We start from the raw sequence: 17,093 nt of genomic DNA, 5'->3' as shown, positions 1-17,093 counted from the left end.
ACCTTGTTTTTTTCACAGAGCAAACAGTGGTGGTGGGATAAATTCCAAAGACAATGGGTTTTGGCTTTAGTGAGTGCCAACAATTTTCATGAGATAACTCTTCAAAAATTGACTGTTTTAATCAATCCCCTGTTATAATCCTATGGCAATACAATCATATCTTAAATTTCCCCTTTTCTTAATAAGATTTTTTATAAATTTTATTTTTTTATTCAAAATCTATGGCTTTGATATATTCTTTACTGAAGATGTGTTACTCATATCAAAAATACTTCATAATTTATGTTTATATATTTAGCAACACTACTGAACAGTTGGTCTATGTCAATTTTGATGAATACTGGGCTCCACTTGGAGCATTACTGATGAGATACTGAAGCTTTTCCCACACTTCTTCATGAATACGGCCTCTCTCCTGTGTGCGTCTGCATGTGAGTGGTCAGGTTTGCTGATCGGCTAAAGCTTTTCCCACACTCCCTACATGAATACGGCCTCTCTCCTGTGTGTGTCCGCATGTGATTGGCCAGTGTTGATGAGACAGTGAAGCTTTTCCCACACTCCCTACATGAATACGGCCTCTCTCCTGTGTGCGTCCGCATGTGAGTGGTCAGGTTTGCTGATCGGCTAAAGCTTTTCCCACACTCCCTACATGAATACGGCCTCTCTCCTGTGTGTGTCCGCATGTGATTGGCCAGTGTTGATGAGTCAGTGAAGCTTTTCCCACACTCCCTACATGAATACGGCCTCTCTCCTGTGTGCGTCCGCATGTGAGTGGTCAGGTTTGCTGATCGGCTAAAGCTTTTCCCACACTCCCTACATGAATACGGCCTCTCTCCTGTGTGTGTCCGCATGTGAGTGGTCAGTGCTGATGAGACAGTGAAGCTTTTCCCACACTCCCTACATGAATACGGCCTCTCTCCTGTGTGCGTCCGCATGTGAGTGGTCAGGTTTGCTGATTGGCTAAAGCTTTTCCCACACTCCCTACATGAATACGGCCTCTCTCCTGTGTGTGTCCGCATGTGTCTGGCCAAGTGTGATGAGTCAGTGAAGCTTTTCCCACACTCCCTACATGAATACAGCCTTTCTCCTGTGTGCGTCCGCATGTGAGTGGTCAGGTTTGCTGATTGGCTAAAGCTTTTCCCACACTCCCTACATGAATACAGCCTCTCTCCTGTGTGTGTCCGCATGTGATTGGCCAGTGTTGATGAGTCAGTGAAGCTTTTCCCACACTCCCTACATGAATACGGCCTCTCTCCTGTGTGTGTCCGCATGTGATTGGCCAGTGTTGATGAGTCAGTGAAGCTTTTCCCACACTCCCTACATGAATACGGCCTCTCTCCTGTGTGTGTCCGCATGTGATTGGCCAGTGTTGATGAGTCAGTGAAGCTTTTCCCACACTCCCTACATGAATACAGCCTCTCTCCTGTGTGTGTCCGCATGTGATTGGCCAGTGTTGATGAGTCAGTGAAGCTTTTCCCACACTCCCTACATGAATACGGCCTCTCTCCTGTGTGCGTCCGCATGTGAGTGGTCAGGTTTGCTGATCGGCTAAAGCTTTTCCCACACTCCCTACATGAATACGGCCTCTCTCCTGTGTGTGTCCGCATGTGATTGGCCAGTGTTGATGAGTCAGTGAAGCTTTTCCCACACTCCCTACATGAATACGGCCTCTCTCCTGTGTGCGTCCGCATGTGAGTGGTCAGGTTTGCTGATCGGCTAAAGCTTTTCCCACACTCCCTACATGAATACGGCCTCTCTCCTGTGTGCGTCCGCATGTGTCTGGCCAAGTGTGATGAGTCAGTGAAGCTTTTCCCACACTCCCTACATGAATACGGCCTCTCTCCTGTGTGTGTCCGCATGTGATTGGCCAGTGTTGATGAGTCAGTGAAGCTTTTCCCACACTCCCTACATGAATACGGCCTCTCTCCTGTGTGCGTCCGCATGTGAGTGGTCAGGTTTGCTGATCGGCTAAAGCTTTTCCCACACTCCCTACATGAATACGGCCTCTCTCCTGTGTGCGTCCGCATGTGTCTGGCCAAGTGTGATGAGTCAGTGAAGCTTTTCCCACACTCCCTACATGAATACGGCCTCTCTCCTGTGTGCGTCCGCATGTGATTGGCCAGTGTTGATGAGTCAGTGAAGCTTTTCCCACACTCCCTACATGAATACGGCCTTTCTCCTGTGTGCGTCCGCATGCGAGTGGTCAGTGCTGATGAGACAGTGAAGCTTTTCCCACACTCCCTACATGAATACGGCCTCTCTCCTGTGTGTGTCCACATGTGAGTGTTCAGGTTTGCTGATTGGCTAAAGCTTTTCCCACACACTCTACATGAGTATGGCTCCTCTCTTACATGTGTTTGCTTCCAAGTGGATAGTCCTGGTGATTGGCTTAAACCTAGCCCATATTTTCTGCATGAATAAAACTTTTTCCCTATATGCCTCCCCTTCTGTCTGATCAGACATAGTAATGATCCATCAACCTTTTTTACATGTTCTTTATATAAATATGGCTTTCCTCTATGTATCTCATTGTGAGTAACCAGCTGAAAATGTTTTTTTCCATTGTTTTTATGGTATTTATTCTCTGCTTCTTCATTTCTGTCTTTCAAAAAAAGCATTTCATCATCTTTACCTTTGTTCATGTTGCTTAGTATTCTATATTGCACCATAACTTGGTAGGAAGCATAACTTCTTATTCTGGGTAATGATTTTTTTGTTAGTATTTTTTCTGGTTCTTCAGCAAGTATTATAAATCCAGAATGTTTCCATTTCATATGGCGGGTGAGATAATCTTTGCAAGTAAATGCTGTCTCACAACTGGGACACTGATGGCAAACTATTTGTTGCTTTTTCACCAAGTATGAATTCTGCTTGTGAACTATTTGCAAAGAAAAAACAAAATTATTGGCAAAAAAGGACTATTTATATGAGGAACCTGCTATGATTTATACTTTCTTACTTTTTTATAGCCCAGCAATGAAAAAGTAGACTTTGGAGTTTATAACTTTTCTTCCACATTAAAGAGTTCACAATTCTTATTATATCAATGCTTATTACCGGTATATAGATAACTTGCAATTAACCACGCAGTATAAAAATGGGATTTAAAAATAAAGGTAATTATTAATTGTTAATAATTTAATTTTAATTCTTTCAAGGCATAACTTCTTTTTGGAAGGTTTTACACAAGATATTAAACTATATTTGAACTCAACAGAATATGATAAACTGGACTGAACAATTTGAATTTGCAAGGCAGTCTTATGAAGATTATTCTACATTAAAAAAATATGTATTAATATATCCCTGTCAACATATAACCTATTGTGAACAAGAATTTCTTCTAATTAGGTTTTATTTTCTACATGGAAAATATTAAAAAGGCATTAAAAAGGTATCCCTACTTGTAGCCTCAAATATTATTTAGTTTTTATTCTGTTGATGAACCAACATATCTAATAGCATAGCTGTCAAATCTGATTAAGTCAGAAAATATGGAAACAATATACTTATAGTAAAAAAGATTTCACAAAAACTGGTAGTGTATAGGGCCAAACAAATGTAACATATATTTCTCCTCCTAAAAGGTAAAAGGAAAAGGTTCCCCTTGCACATATGTGCTAGTCGTTCCTGACTCTAGGGGGCGGTGCTCATCTCCGTTTCAAAGCCGAAGAGCCAGCACTGTCCAAAGACGTCTCCATGATTTTTCCTCCTATCATTATTAAAATAGCATTCAAGATTTGTGTTCGAGAGGAAAACAAAGGCAGGACTTCTAAACAATTTTTTTAAAAAATTGATTTATATGCCGCCCTTCTCCGGAGACTCAGGGCGGCTTACAATGAGCTAAGCAATAGCCTTCATACTTTTGTATATTTATACAAAGTCAGCTTATTGCCCCCACAAACTGGGTCCTCAATTTACCTACCTTAGAAAGGATGGAAGGCTGAGTCAACCTTGAGCTGGTGGAGATTCGAACTTACAGTAATTGCAGACAGCTGGTGTTAATCACAATGCTTTTAGTCTGCTGAGCCACCAGGCCCGATAGACTAGATGATATTCTATCATCTATTAAAAATAACTCTTACTGCAGGAAAAATATGAGCCATGGATCAATATTCATATTATGAATGTAACCAATGCCAAATTTTTATGTAATAGCTATAATCATGTTGTTATTATACAGTAATAGTACAAGTACAAATTATCTCTCATCCTTCAAATAAAATGCTACTTAAAAGTGGAATAAGAACTGGCAAAATTCTGGAAGTCACACAAACACCATGTCAAAACATCAGTTGTGTCAACAGACACTGACTAAGTGAAATTGTTCCTAGATATCTTATGGTGTAGAGTTGCAATTTCATTTGTAAAGTTGGGTTTTGTTTTTTATAATATTTTGGCCTAGGGTCTTAAATTACTAGGCACTAAAGGACATGGTGGCTCAGTGGCTAAGACACTGAGCTTGTCGATCAGAAAGGTCGGCAGTTCAATGGTTTGAATCCCTAGCGCTGTGTAACAGGGTGACCTCCCATTACTTGTCCCAGCTTCTGCCAACCTAGCAATTCGAAAGCACGTAAAAAATGCAAGTAGAAAAATAAGGACCACACCTTTGGTGGGAAGATAACAGCGTTCCGTGAGCCTTTGGCATTTAGTCATGCTGGCCACATGACCACGGAATCGTCTTCAGACAGTGCTGGCTCTTCGGCTTAGAAACGGAGATGAGCACTGCCCCTGAGAGTCAGGAACGACTAGTACATATATGCGAGGGGAACCTTTACCTTTACCTTTAAAGGGCCCATGGAAAAATTAGATAGTTCCTTAGATACTAAGTTTGGGGTCTACAGCTATCATTATTAATTTAAGCAAGAAATCATCTAGCATTATACCATTTAGCGATTTCCATTTAGATTCCCATTTGATGCCAAGTTCCTTTCCATATTCTTCTCCATACCAAACCAAGAGCTCAGAATGAGGTTGAATTTCTTTACATGTTCTGTAGTATATTTCCCCATGATACTGGAAAGCAACAAGATTTTGTTCTTCTTCATTTCTGGCACAGTTAACATACCTATTTTTAAAAGGGTGACTGATGTTAAAAGGAAAAGTTGTTATCAAAGAAACCAGGAAATTAGTTAGATCTGGGCCAGTCATTCTCTCTTAGTCCAACCTACTTCACAATATTATTGTAGTGGGGAAAATATAGGTAGTCCTTTTTTTTTTTTAATTGATTTATATGCCGCCCTTCTCCAGAGACTCAGGGCGGCTTACAATGTGTTAAGCAATAGCCTTCATACTTTTGCATATTTATACAAAATCATCTTACTGCCCCCATAATCTGGGTCCTCATTTTACCTACCTTAGAAAGGATGGAAGGCTGAGTCAACCTTGAGCCTGGTGAGATTTGAACTTGCAGTAATTGCAGGCAGCAGATGTAAGTGGATGTTAATTAGTCTGCTGAGCCACCAGAGCTTCATTTAGTGACCATTCAAAGTTACAGCAGCACTGAAAAAAGTGACTTACAACCATTTTTCACATTTACAACCGTTGCCACATCTCCATGGTCATATGATTTACATTTGGATGCTTGACCACTGGTTCACATTTATGATGGTTGCTGGGTCCCAAAATCATGTGAACACCTTTTACAAACTTCTGACAAGCAAAGTCAATGGGGAAGCCAGATTTCACTTAACGATCGGGTTACTAACTTAACAGTTGCAGTGATTCACTTAACAAATATGGCAAGGAAAGTCATAAAAATGGGGCAAAACAATAAATTTCTCACTTAGCAACATAAATTTTAGGCTCAATTGTGGTCATAAGACGAGGATTACCCGTTTGAAGTCACCTTGGGATACTAAATGAAAGGTAGTATATAAATCAAATACATACATGCATACATACATACAGTACATACATACAATTGTGCTATAAGTCACAGCCCTAGAATATTACTATCAGTCTTTTTGTCAAAAATTGTATTTTTTATTTTTGTCCTTGCAGAGCAAAATATATCAGTGAGTTTCTGGTCTCTGGACAAAATCTATTGAGCAAAGAGGTATTTTTGAGACCAGTTTTAATATTCCCAAATCTGGAAAGTGACAACCTGTTTCTAAATGTTGGCCTGTACATGTCCAGGACATGTCCAGGACAAAAAGGACAGGAGTTGGGGTTCCAGAAAAACCCCAACTCCAATTAAAAACTTGATAATAGCATAGACTTGTGTTTGAATTTAGGATGATTTAAACAAAACTGAAACCAATAAGTTTTGGAGAACTTCTCAAATCATGAAGGGATGATTATTTGTACACTTATTTAAAAATTATCCCCAGCAAATGTAGAATAATCTGGGGGAATGGCCAAATGAAGGAGAAATAGTTTAAAAGTCCAGATTCATTTATATTCATAAAGAAAATAATGAAGACAATGCATAATATATAAAATATTAATATTTTGTATTATTTAGCCATTGCTATTACAAATAGCTGTTATTCAGCTGTTATTTTCAGCTAGAGAAACCAAAGGAAGTTAAATTAGAAAGTTTGTGTGATCATTTTTTTCCAGTTGTGCACTTTCTCAGGTAAAGATCACTTTTTTGTAAATAGAGAAAAGGTTTCACATACATGGGAAGTGAAATATACTCACCATTTATAGTTATATCAAACTGTTCCCATTAAAAAACAACAATAAAACTTGTGGGCAGAAGTATTAAAATTCCAGTACATTTTGGAAGCTATTGATATCCTGATTGTACCAACTGAACATTTCTTCAAAATGTTGTTCAATATTTATCCTTATTTTCTGATAGCACTATAATTCAATTTATCTATGTGTTGATCTACCTTTATTATTAATCATTATTATTAGTCCATTTTAAGCAAGTAATTTCCTTTGTGCTAAATATCATGGTCTGTCATGCTGAAAGCTTGATGATCATGACATTGCACTTATCAAAGATATTGGAAACAATTTCATTGTACAATATTGTACAATGTTCCTCTATTATAATAAAATTACTATATATATTATAATGCAAGTATAGCTGAATGGGCAGAAATGGACTGTTTTAGTGTTGACTTATCTCTCTCTCTATATAATTATACCAAGTGTGCCTTGCAAAATATTTGCTTCTTACAATTCAAATTTATACAACTGTGATTTATAAAACTAACACCTGGAATTTCATTTAGATAAATGAAACATCCTTATATTCACCAAGTTGATATGATACAGTACAGCTGTATTACATGGTATTAAAATCAAGTAATTTAGCTTAGATAGTTTGCAGGTTGACTTGTTTGTAGTATAGGTCAGCGGTCTCCAACCTTTCCAGCTTTGCAGGGTGGCGAGGAAAGGAAGTAGACGGAATGGTTCTAGGAAAGTGCTAGGTGACCACGGGCACTCACAGCTCCATTTAAAAGTACAAAAATCTCTTTAATTTTATCAAAGATTTTTACCTCATCCAGTTGGAATTAGTTTCATTTTTTCCATCAACATAAATGTAACAATTCTGCTCTCTGGTAATCTGTAAATATAATAGACATGAACTATGTATATCAATGTGGAATTTACACAATTATAAATAACAATTTCATTGTAATATAGTAATATAATAACCTTAATTAATCTCTAGGTAAAAGGGAATTTTTTTTTACTTAATGATAAGAAAATAATATCAAAACATATTTCCCTATTTTATATCTTATTAAATATTAAAACTTGTTTAATTCAAACAAATTGCAAAGTACCAAAAGCAATAAATTAATAAAACTTCTCTAGAGAGGGATTTCCATGGTCATGCATCACAATGGAGAAAATACTGTTTCATGTTATTACAGACTAGCATACTTAAAGGAAAAGAAAAACATTAAGTACAGGTAGTCCTCAACTTGTAACCATTTGTTCAGTAACCATTATAAGTTATGATAGTGCTAAACAAAGGGACTTAAAACCTGTGCCCAAAGTTATGGATGTTCCAGTACCCCTGCAGTCATGAGTTATAAACTCAGATGCTTGGCAGTTCCCATACTTATGACCTCAGGGGTGCTTCAATTTTCCCCACCCGCGTATCTCTCTCCCCCACCTATGCCCTTTTGGCCCTCTGCCACCCTGTGCTCTAACCGCCCAGGCTGACCTTCACCATCTTGCTCTCGCTGCTGATCAGGCGTATGGTATGGCTTGGATTGGGGTAAGTATTCCCATGCCTCTCAATTCTCAGTTAAAGATGGTAACTAGGATTGCTGGAATTATAGTCACTAAGTGATAGTCATGTGAGATCTTGTCTTATCACCATATTGCTTAGCAATCACAATTCTGAACCCAGTTGTAGTTATAAGTCAAGAACTACCTATAAAACAACATGGTACTGTAACACAAATTAGGTTTGCTTAGTCACTGAAAATGAACATTACATGAAATTGCTATAAAATCGAAGAACTGTGATCATACCAGCCAGGAATAGCCACTGTTTGCTGCTGCTTCTTCCTCTGTCCTTGTCCCTTCATATGGTCCAAAATGAATTCCTGGAGTCAATGTTTCCCTTTCATTCCAGACTCCAAAACCAGCTCTGGGAATACTTGAAAGACCAATTCTAAAACCTGAAGGTAAAGTGCAGGTGGCTCTATTTGGCAGTCCTAGTTGAGCTACCGTGTCTCTGATGAAAAGTGGAGCACCATGAACAGAACACTCATCAACAAAGAAAGTCTGGCAATATTCACAAACTAAGAAAGTGAAAAGAGATGTGAATTGTTTGTTAGTGAGAGCTAACAAATTATCTTTTGTTAAATTCAGTTTTCTTAGTTTTCTATAGGCAATATATATTATGAATATGACTTGAAATGTTTGCATCTCAGTGAAGATCTCAGGATCCATTTATGATTTTTGTCCTACCCATCTTTATGCCTGCCAATTATGTAAACAACAAAATAGCAAATGAGTTAAGGTTCAAGGCTCAGGAGGTGACAGCAGCTGGCTGGTCTTGTCTGGTTGGAAACTAAGCAAGGTAGGGACTATTTAATACTTGAAAGTGACATTACCAGAAAATCCTAAAGCTGTAGGCTAGACTAGGAAGCTAAAGAATGAATCCTGGCAAAATGCAATTTCCTTCTGTATGTAGGAAATTTATACATGTGGAAATGCTGCATATTGTGAAAGAATGTTTGCCAATAAACAGCAAAAAGCTTTCAAAAGCTTAACAGAACTATCCTGCACACAAATGGAAATAAAGAGCACAGATAATACATTTACCACTGTTTATGTGGTCATGTATGTTGATTTGTCCCTGTAAAACTTGTCAAAAGTCATTACTTATTTTCTATGTATTCCTCTCTGCTTAGTAGATAATGTAAGAACCCTTAAAAAAACTAACAAAACAAACAAACCCTGTACTGGTAAGCCATTAGGATCAAAGGAAGGAACCAGCATACATGGTTTGACATCTTCACAGCAAAACATAAACCATAATGACATTATTAGAACATTGTCAGGTAAGAGCATTTTTATTTTTACAGTAATGTCTGAAATCCAAAAATCTTTGTGTCAGCAATCCCCAATCTTTGCAGCTCTGTGGATTGGTGGCAGGGGGAGAGGGGATGGTTTATTTATTTATTTATTTATTTATTTATTTATTTATTTATTTATTTATTTAATATAATTTATATGCCGCCCTATCTCCATAGGACTCAGGGCGGCTCACAATTAAAACAAACCAATAAAAACATAAAATACATACATAAACAAATATTAAAACCCGTTAAAATAATCGAAAATCCCCTCAGTCCAGGCTAGGTGCCTCGAACAGCCATGTTTTTAATTCGCGGCGGAAGGTGCAGAGATCAGGAGCCAGCCGGAGTCCCAGGGGGAGTTGATTCCAAAGGGTGGGCACATCCAGAGAAAGCTCTACCCCTGCCAGCCGACATTGTTTAGCTGACGGTACCCGGAGCAGGCCCTCCCTGTGGGAACACACCAGGCGATGGGAAGCTGTTGCTGGTTGCAGATGGTCCGCCAAATATCCTGGGCCTAAGCCATGTAGAGCTTTATAGGTCATTACCAGCACCTTGAATCTCACCCGGAGGGCAACCGGCAACTAATGCAAGCCATGCAGGAGAGGTGTTACATGGGAGTATCGGGATTCTCCCATCACAACGCGCGTGGCTGCATTCTGTATCAGCTGAAGCCTCCGAGTGGTCCTCAAGGGCAGCCCCATGTAGAGAGCATTACAGTAGTCAATACGGGAGGTGACTAGCACATGAGTAACTGTGCGTAGGGCATCTCGGTCCAAATAGGGGCGCAACTGGCGCACCAGACGAATCTGGGCATATGCCCCCCTGGTCACGGTTGTTTTATGATCTTCTAGACTCAACCACGAATCCAGGAGGACACCCAAGTTGCGTGCCCTGTCTACAGGGGGTAAAACTCATTTGCTCATACACAAATGTAGCCAAATTTGCGCGCATGCTCAATCACCATTTGTGTGGCTCGGTCCCCAACAGAGGGTTGGGGACCCATTTGTGCCACAAAAACAAAATTTTAATAGAACTACTGATTGAGAATCTATAATTGTTTACAATAACACATACACCATCCTGCTTATTTAATACAATAGTTTTAAAGTTTAGTAAGTTGTTTGAAAAACACTACAAAAATTATTAAATCTGTAAACATATATAAAGTTTGCTTAGGAGAAATGAAAAAAAAAGATAATTAAAGAAGTGCCTCTCACACAAGTAGTCATCATCATTTGGTTCATTTATTTCCATGTATGCTTTTCTTTCTCTCTTCCGTAATCTGTATGTGCTAATTTCCTTGTTCTGTTCTTTTTTCCTTTTCTTTTTCTTTTCAGGCACAGCTTTTGTTTGGAAATCTGAAAAATAAAGTACAGCATATAAAATCCAATATTGTAATCTATATTTTCATGGAAAGCAACAATACCTCAGGTACAAGAATGCAAATTAAATCATTGTTTTTCTAAGTATTTATATCACGTCTAGTAAGAGGTTGAAGAATTATACAGTACAATTGTATTTTATTATTTGGATTCAGGACTATTTAACAAACTATAAGGGTAGAAAATTTGATAAAACGTTTGGGATGATCCCATCATACTAGAGGGAAAGTAAGGAGACAATATACCAGTGTAGCAATATCGGAAAATACATCTAGTGGACAACAAGAAATGACATCATTAAATGTGTACAGAATACCTGAATCATGTTTACATTGACAAAAATCTGTATCAAAGTATCTGCTTTTTTAAATCAGATTTTCAAGTGTAGACACTGCATTTTCAGTCCGTTGGAAGAAGTGGATTAAGATACCTTCTCAGGTCCCAAAACAATTTTACCGAGAATTCTACTTGCAGGACTAAAACACACATTAATTAATCAGTCTATTGTTGCATATAAATATGCTAAATTAATTAATAGGCCGTACAACATTATGTTCTACATCAAAGGCATAATTATGAACATATTTGTACATGGACATAAATAGGAACATATTTGTACATCCACATTAACTTTACAAAAAAAAATTATAGCAAGAATAGTTTTAAAAAGGCATTCTGCTGCTGCGATATGATTACAGGAATATAAACAGTTGCTTTAAGGATTTGCCAATATGCATATATGCAAGCCCAAACATGCTGAGAACTACCGATTTTCCTTTGAATCTGAAGTGCTGCATAGCCCTATTACCACATTCCTTCAGTCTTAAAGTTTAAATTCTATGAGGCAGATGTTTGTCTATTGCTCCTATGCTCCTGTAGAGAGCATGGGCAGCTGGCAATAATTCAATCTAAATTCCCGTATTCTACTCTTATAGCTTCCAGAAGCATCTCAAAGGTAGTTCTATGCTAGGAAAAAGATTTGTTTAGTAATCTTTATCTAAAAATTATCCTCAGAGTAGCTAAGAAAAATTAATTCAATGTAACAAATTTTAGAAGATAAATTTAAATCTATATCTGGATGAAAAGTGATGCTGTACTATATTTCTATAGTTGTCCTTCTGGATTTATTAAAAGTAGTCCTTAACTTATGACCGCAATTGAGCTCAAAATTTCTCTTGCTAAGCTTTTGCCACAGTTAAGTGAATCATTGCAGTTGTTAAGTTAGTAATATATTTAAGTGAATCTGGTTTCCCCATTAATTTTGCATGTCAGGTCTCAAAAGCTGATCATATGACCCTGCAGACATCATAAATATGAGAAAGTTGCCAAGCATCTGAATTTTAATCATGTGACCATGGGGATGCTACAAAGATCTATGTGTGACAAAACAGTCATAAGTCACTTTTTTCAGTGCCATTGTAACTTGAATGGTTACTGAAGTCGAGGGCTATCTATATTGTTTGATTTTTAAAATGCTTTAAAATGCTTTTTAAAAACATTGAACAATGAATTCCAAAGGAATATCATATCTTGGTTTTCAACCAATTATGTTGATTTCACTAATCACAGCTTTGATCTTGAGTAATGCCAGCCTTGTGAGATTAGTGAGATGGAACTAGTGAACCATATTTTTTTGTTTTTGACTTTACAGAGATATTTGGGAAATACAGATTATATCCCAGTCACAAAATTATATTCTATGCTTCTCATCTTCTATAACAGTGATGGCAAACCTATGGTACACATGCCAGAAGTGGCATTCAGAGCCATCTCTCCGGGCATGCCAGCTGTTGCCCATTGCTCTTCTGGGTTCTGGCGTGCTGGAAACCAGAAGAGCAGCTCCCTGGCATGCATGTGTGTGCCGGGAAGCTGAGCTTCCAGTTTCCGGAATGTGCATGCACTCTGGCCAGCTGGTTTTCACATGCACATGCGTGCTAGAAACCAGAAGACCAGGTGACCAGCGTTCGCATGCATGCTGGTCACCTGGTCTTCCGGTTTCTGGTGCACATGCGCGCTGGCAAACTACTCTTCCGGTTTCTGGCACTCCCACATATGTGTGCCAGAGAGCTGCTCTTCTGGTTTCCAGTGCTCCCCTGTGCACGTGCACAGGCTCCCATTTCGGCACTCAATGCCGAAAAGATTCACCAACACTGTCCTACAAAATCAAAGGTTTTGAACAGTATAGCAAAGTTGTGTGCCATTGTTTGCCTTCGATACCTCCAGGTACAATTTAAGATGTCAAACTTTTGGTAAAGGTTTGTGTTCCTTTTTAGTTTTTGTCTGAAGTTTTGCAGTCAATCTTATCTTCCACTGCGATTATACAAAACCTTAAGTACCATATCCTACAATTATCATGTTTCCTAGTCAGCATCATTCACAGCACTGTCACTTAATTGTCTATCTTAACACAGGATGACTGAGGTACTATATATGAGTTAATATTATCTGGAGTGTTGTATCCTGCCACTCTCATGCTACACGTGATTCATATCTTTCACAAGTATTAACTTGATGAATTTGTATCATTTTGAGCAGCTGTAACAAAATAACATAAAACCAGTTATTTTGTTACACTGATACTACTACAATGACAATTTTCCCACTTATTGTATATGGAATACAACCTTTTAAACTACACTAGTTAAATGTTATCAAAAACTTTAAAGAGTCACTAAAGGTATTATAATCTCGTATAAAGAACAAGTTTATTTCCTTTTTCTCTAAGCAGTTCTTAACAACCGTGAAGTCTGCTTTAAGATTAATAGCTTGCATAGCACTTAAAATTTTTATCTATTTTTGTGATCATTTACATTTGGATTGCAAGTTTTGTATTATTGGTTAGTTCATTCTGAAGCAAGATGTATTCTACTACATTTTAATACTCTGCAGATTTACAAAGATTTTTGTTGTTTCATTACTTTGATAGCATACCTATAAATCTTGGTGTCCATTCTTCATCCGATTCAGAGGATTCATTTGCAGTTTTTAAGGGCTGCCGTGCATAACACATAAATGCTGGTTTAGGAGTAGGAAGACCTAATAAAAATATTAGTTATTACTTATCAAGGAATGCCTAATGCTGTACTACCTTTTTTTTTTTTACCGATTCCATAAATGTTTTTCTGTTCTGCTGAGGCCAATATAAGCATAATCACAATCATAGTATTAATTAAAGTATTAAAGTATTAAGTATTAAAATAGGGAAATTTTCTCATTCTGGGCAACATCTCCCCATTTAAAATGCACGTAAAACTAACAGAACTAGCAAGACCCCAAACCCCAAACCTAATCAGATTAGATTAATCTTTTATGCAACACAGGACAATTCCTTTGTGCATTAAATCTTATATTGGCATATTTCAGTATTATTGGTCCTTCTAGGATTGAACATGGCTATTGTGCTATATATAGTGTGGATCAATCCACTGATTTACTGAATGTAATCCATTGTATCCAAACTTGGAAGGAATTTGTGTTCCTGCTTCCTATGGATAATTTCATTATCTTCACTCATGGGTCACTTATTAAACTCTTATTAATATTATTTGCTTGTTTGTGGTTTAGGATGTTGTCATTCAGATGAAACTTTAAGTTTTAATGTATTAAATGGAATGGCTTTGCTGAAGTTAGGACTATAATTAAGGATAGAAACGTATTTCAGCACCCAGTGACTTATTTCCCCATAAATATTTTATTTTAACATATGTATAAATGAATTCGTTGAAGTTTCTCCATTTGTATGGTTTCAAAACATGGGTAAACAATTCTTCAATAATTAGTATTCTGCTCACCTAATTGAATCATAAAGTCATAATTATGTTTCATGTTCTTATAACGTAATTTCTCCCATTTTCCCATTTCAGCCCACTGATCTTTAGAAAAATAGACGGAGAGCTCTTTAAACCTATCTTCAACCTAGTACAGAAGAGAGGAGTTATAGTATAATACATATTTACATTTCTTTAAACAAACAAATGCCAAAAGGGTTACAATTTATCACCATTTTAACTACATTTTAATTTACATTTAACAACACAGAACTATTAATCATTGGATCTGACACAAAGGATTGGGGATTGTTTTTAAAATACTATAGATATGTAAGATACGTGACTCTCTCAGCCCAACTCACCTCATAGGGTTGTTGTTGTGGGGAAAATAGGAGGAGTATTGTTTGCGTTCACTGTCTTGAGTTACTTATAAAAATAAAGGTGGTGTGTAAATAAATAATCAGGTATACAAATTAATAGATGTGATTAAGAATCCATATAACTATGGATTTTTTTCCACTCTACATCCAATGTGTTCAATCTGAAAATTTCCTTCTAGTAATATACAATAAACATTTATAGACATTTAAATGCAAGTCCTTTATATTTACTTGGGATTTGAGTTTTTTAAAAAGTCAATTAATACATTGAATGTATACTGCATTAGTATTAAAGCTGGAGATTATAACTAATACTGCATATAAAAATGCTTGTTGAAATTTTATAATTAGTTTGCTGAATCAATTCATTACATTTGAGATCAATAAAAGCTTTCATTGGTCAACATTCCCAATTACCACAATGGATTCATTTTTCTCCTCAAAAATAAAATATTAAAAATGGCCTTAGCAATAGGCAATAACCATTGCTTATTACTCTATGAATTCAGAATAAATCCCAATAAAATCAGTGGGATTTTCTCTGAGATTTAAACATAATTAAATTTGTTATAAAGCAGCATTTTGTTTTTCCTTGGGAATCCATGAATCAAAACTTCATATTAAGTTATCTGAATTTACAATTAATTAGACTTCATTGCCTTAACTGACCATTTTTAGGAGAAAAGGTAATTGCAGGGTTTGATAATGTGACTAAAACTATCCTTGCATTTAATACTATGAAGCTCCTCAGTAAAAATATAATTAACAAAAAAGAGCAACAAGTCCAAACTGCACAGCAAGACTAAACTGCCACTGATCCGAAATTATGTATCTATAAAATACATATGCTTATTGATATCCCCTAAATAATATAAATAAATAAAACTTCAACAGACAAATTTGTTTCTTTCTTGCAAAGCTAGGAAACCTCCTTATAGAAGTTTCCCTAGATTCAGATCTCTCAATTCAGGTAAACTAAACATCAGAAAAACTGCTGCCAGATTCCTGATTTGGTCACCATAAACTCACACAGCTCTATTCCTACAATGTACTATATCTACTCCCAGATAACTGTGCATAACACAGCATTCTAACTCTATCACATTCCTTGTACTTTTTAAATATAAAATATTATTTCATTATCTTGAAAGAAATGTTGACATCTTGAAAAGCAATAAGTCCTATCAAATGAGCATGTCAATATGTTTCTCTGGAGTTTTGGAAGCAATTACTTATTATTCCCTCACCTTGGACTTTTGTCCACTTTTCTTATTTATCTGCTTTTTGCTCCTGTCTCCAGAATTCTTTTTCTTGGTACCTTTCTTTATCCCACTTGCCTCAATATTTATTGAAACATCACATGACCCACTAGTTTCTTCTATTAAGGATTCTCCTGCCCAAATCCTTGGCTCAGTCTCCAAGTTCTCTATAGGAACGCATCCTTCACATTCAACTGCTTTTTCTCTTGCAATATCATTTTTATCTGATATTTCTCCCCTCAGCCCTTGGTCCCCTGCCCCATTTGAAGCATCTTTTCTCTGTCCCTGAGATTCAGCCTCCATTTGCCTCAGACCCTCATCTTCCATCCTAGAGGGGTTTACCTCCTCTATTCCCTCAACCTCAGGTGGCATCTCCTGCCCTGTTTCCTGGGCTTCTGCCCTCTGACATTGTCCCACTTGGCATCTTTTCTCCAACTTCACCCCAGCTGAAGCATCTATATGGGATCAAATCATCGGGCTTTGTTTTGTTAAGTGCTTTCCCCCCATTAAATATTATTGTTCCTTCTCCCACTTCAGTGTTGGGTTGCTTAAGAGTCAACCTAAAATTGCTCCTTTCACCCTCCCTACCCAACACGGAGTGAGGAGACCCTTCCCAGCAATTTTCCCGCCTTCAAAGAGAAGCCCGCCAAAACGACGCGGAGCCAATTAGCGCGAACCGCGGGCAGGTTATGGCCAATCAATTGAAAGCGCGGGAAAAAAAGCCCCGAATCTCGCGTTTGGCGGGGGGGGGGGAAGAATAACAGTGTTCGCCTCAGAGACGAAAGAATGAGAGGAAAGC

General features: G+C 37.4%; 2 protein-coding genes across 2 annotated transcripts; both read right to left on the bottom strand.

The window, feature by feature from the left end:
• Positions 1–395: 395 nt before the first annotated feature.
• LOC139321385 (zinc finger protein 850-like) lies at positions 396–2,279 on the bottom strand. The gene has a single exon (XM_070950067.1). It carries the CDS (start codon positions 2,277–2,279, stop codon positions 396–398), a length of 1,884 nt encoding a protein of 627 aa, XP_070806168.1.
• Positions 2,280–4,818: 2,539 nt separating this feature from the next.
• Positions 4,819–16,621, bottom strand: LOC139321333 (histone-lysine N-methyltransferase PRDM9-like). The gene is made up of 7 exons (XM_070950003.1): positions 16,283–16,621; positions 14,677–14,800; positions 13,817–13,921; positions 10,721–10,861; positions 8,449–8,720; positions 7,458–7,525; positions 4,819–5,068 (listed from the first exon to the last, which is right to left on the bottom strand). Exons 1-7 carry the CDS (start codon positions 16,619–16,621, stop codon positions 4,819–4,821), a joined length of 1,299 nt encoding a protein of 432 aa, XP_070806104.1.
• Positions 16,622–17,093: the final 472 nt, after the last annotated feature.

Source organism: Pituophis catenifer, unplaced genomic scaffold (genome assembly GCF_029215685.1).
Source record: "Pituophis catenifer annectens isolate HBS135680 unplaced genomic scaffold, rPitCat1.0.hap2 SCAF_9, whole genome shotgun sequence".
Classification (NCBI taxonomy): domain Eukaryota; kingdom Metazoa; phylum Chordata; class Lepidosauria; order Squamata; family Colubridae; genus Pituophis; species Pituophis catenifer.
This window is presented reverse-complemented; position numbering and strand designations above follow the sequence as displayed.

Bases quoted from the DNA above. Each gene is read 5' to 3' on its own strand.
- LOC139321385 (XM_070950067.1), bottom strand. From the start codon at position 2,279: ATGTGGACACACACAGGAGAGAGGCCGTATTCATGTAGGGAGTGTGGG.
- LOC139321333 (XM_070950003.1), bottom strand. From the start codon at position 16,621: ATGGAAGATGAGGGTCTGAGGCAAATGGAGGCTGAATCTCAGGGACAG. The intron at 10,862-13,816 runs GTATGCTATCAA...TTTATTTTTCAG, and splicing joins ATGGACACCAAGATTTATAG to ATTTCCAAACAAAAGCTGTG. The intron at 7,526-8,448 runs GTATGATCACAG...TTATATTTACAG, and splicing joins ACAGTGGCTATTCCTGGCTG to ATTACCAGAGAGCAGAATTG.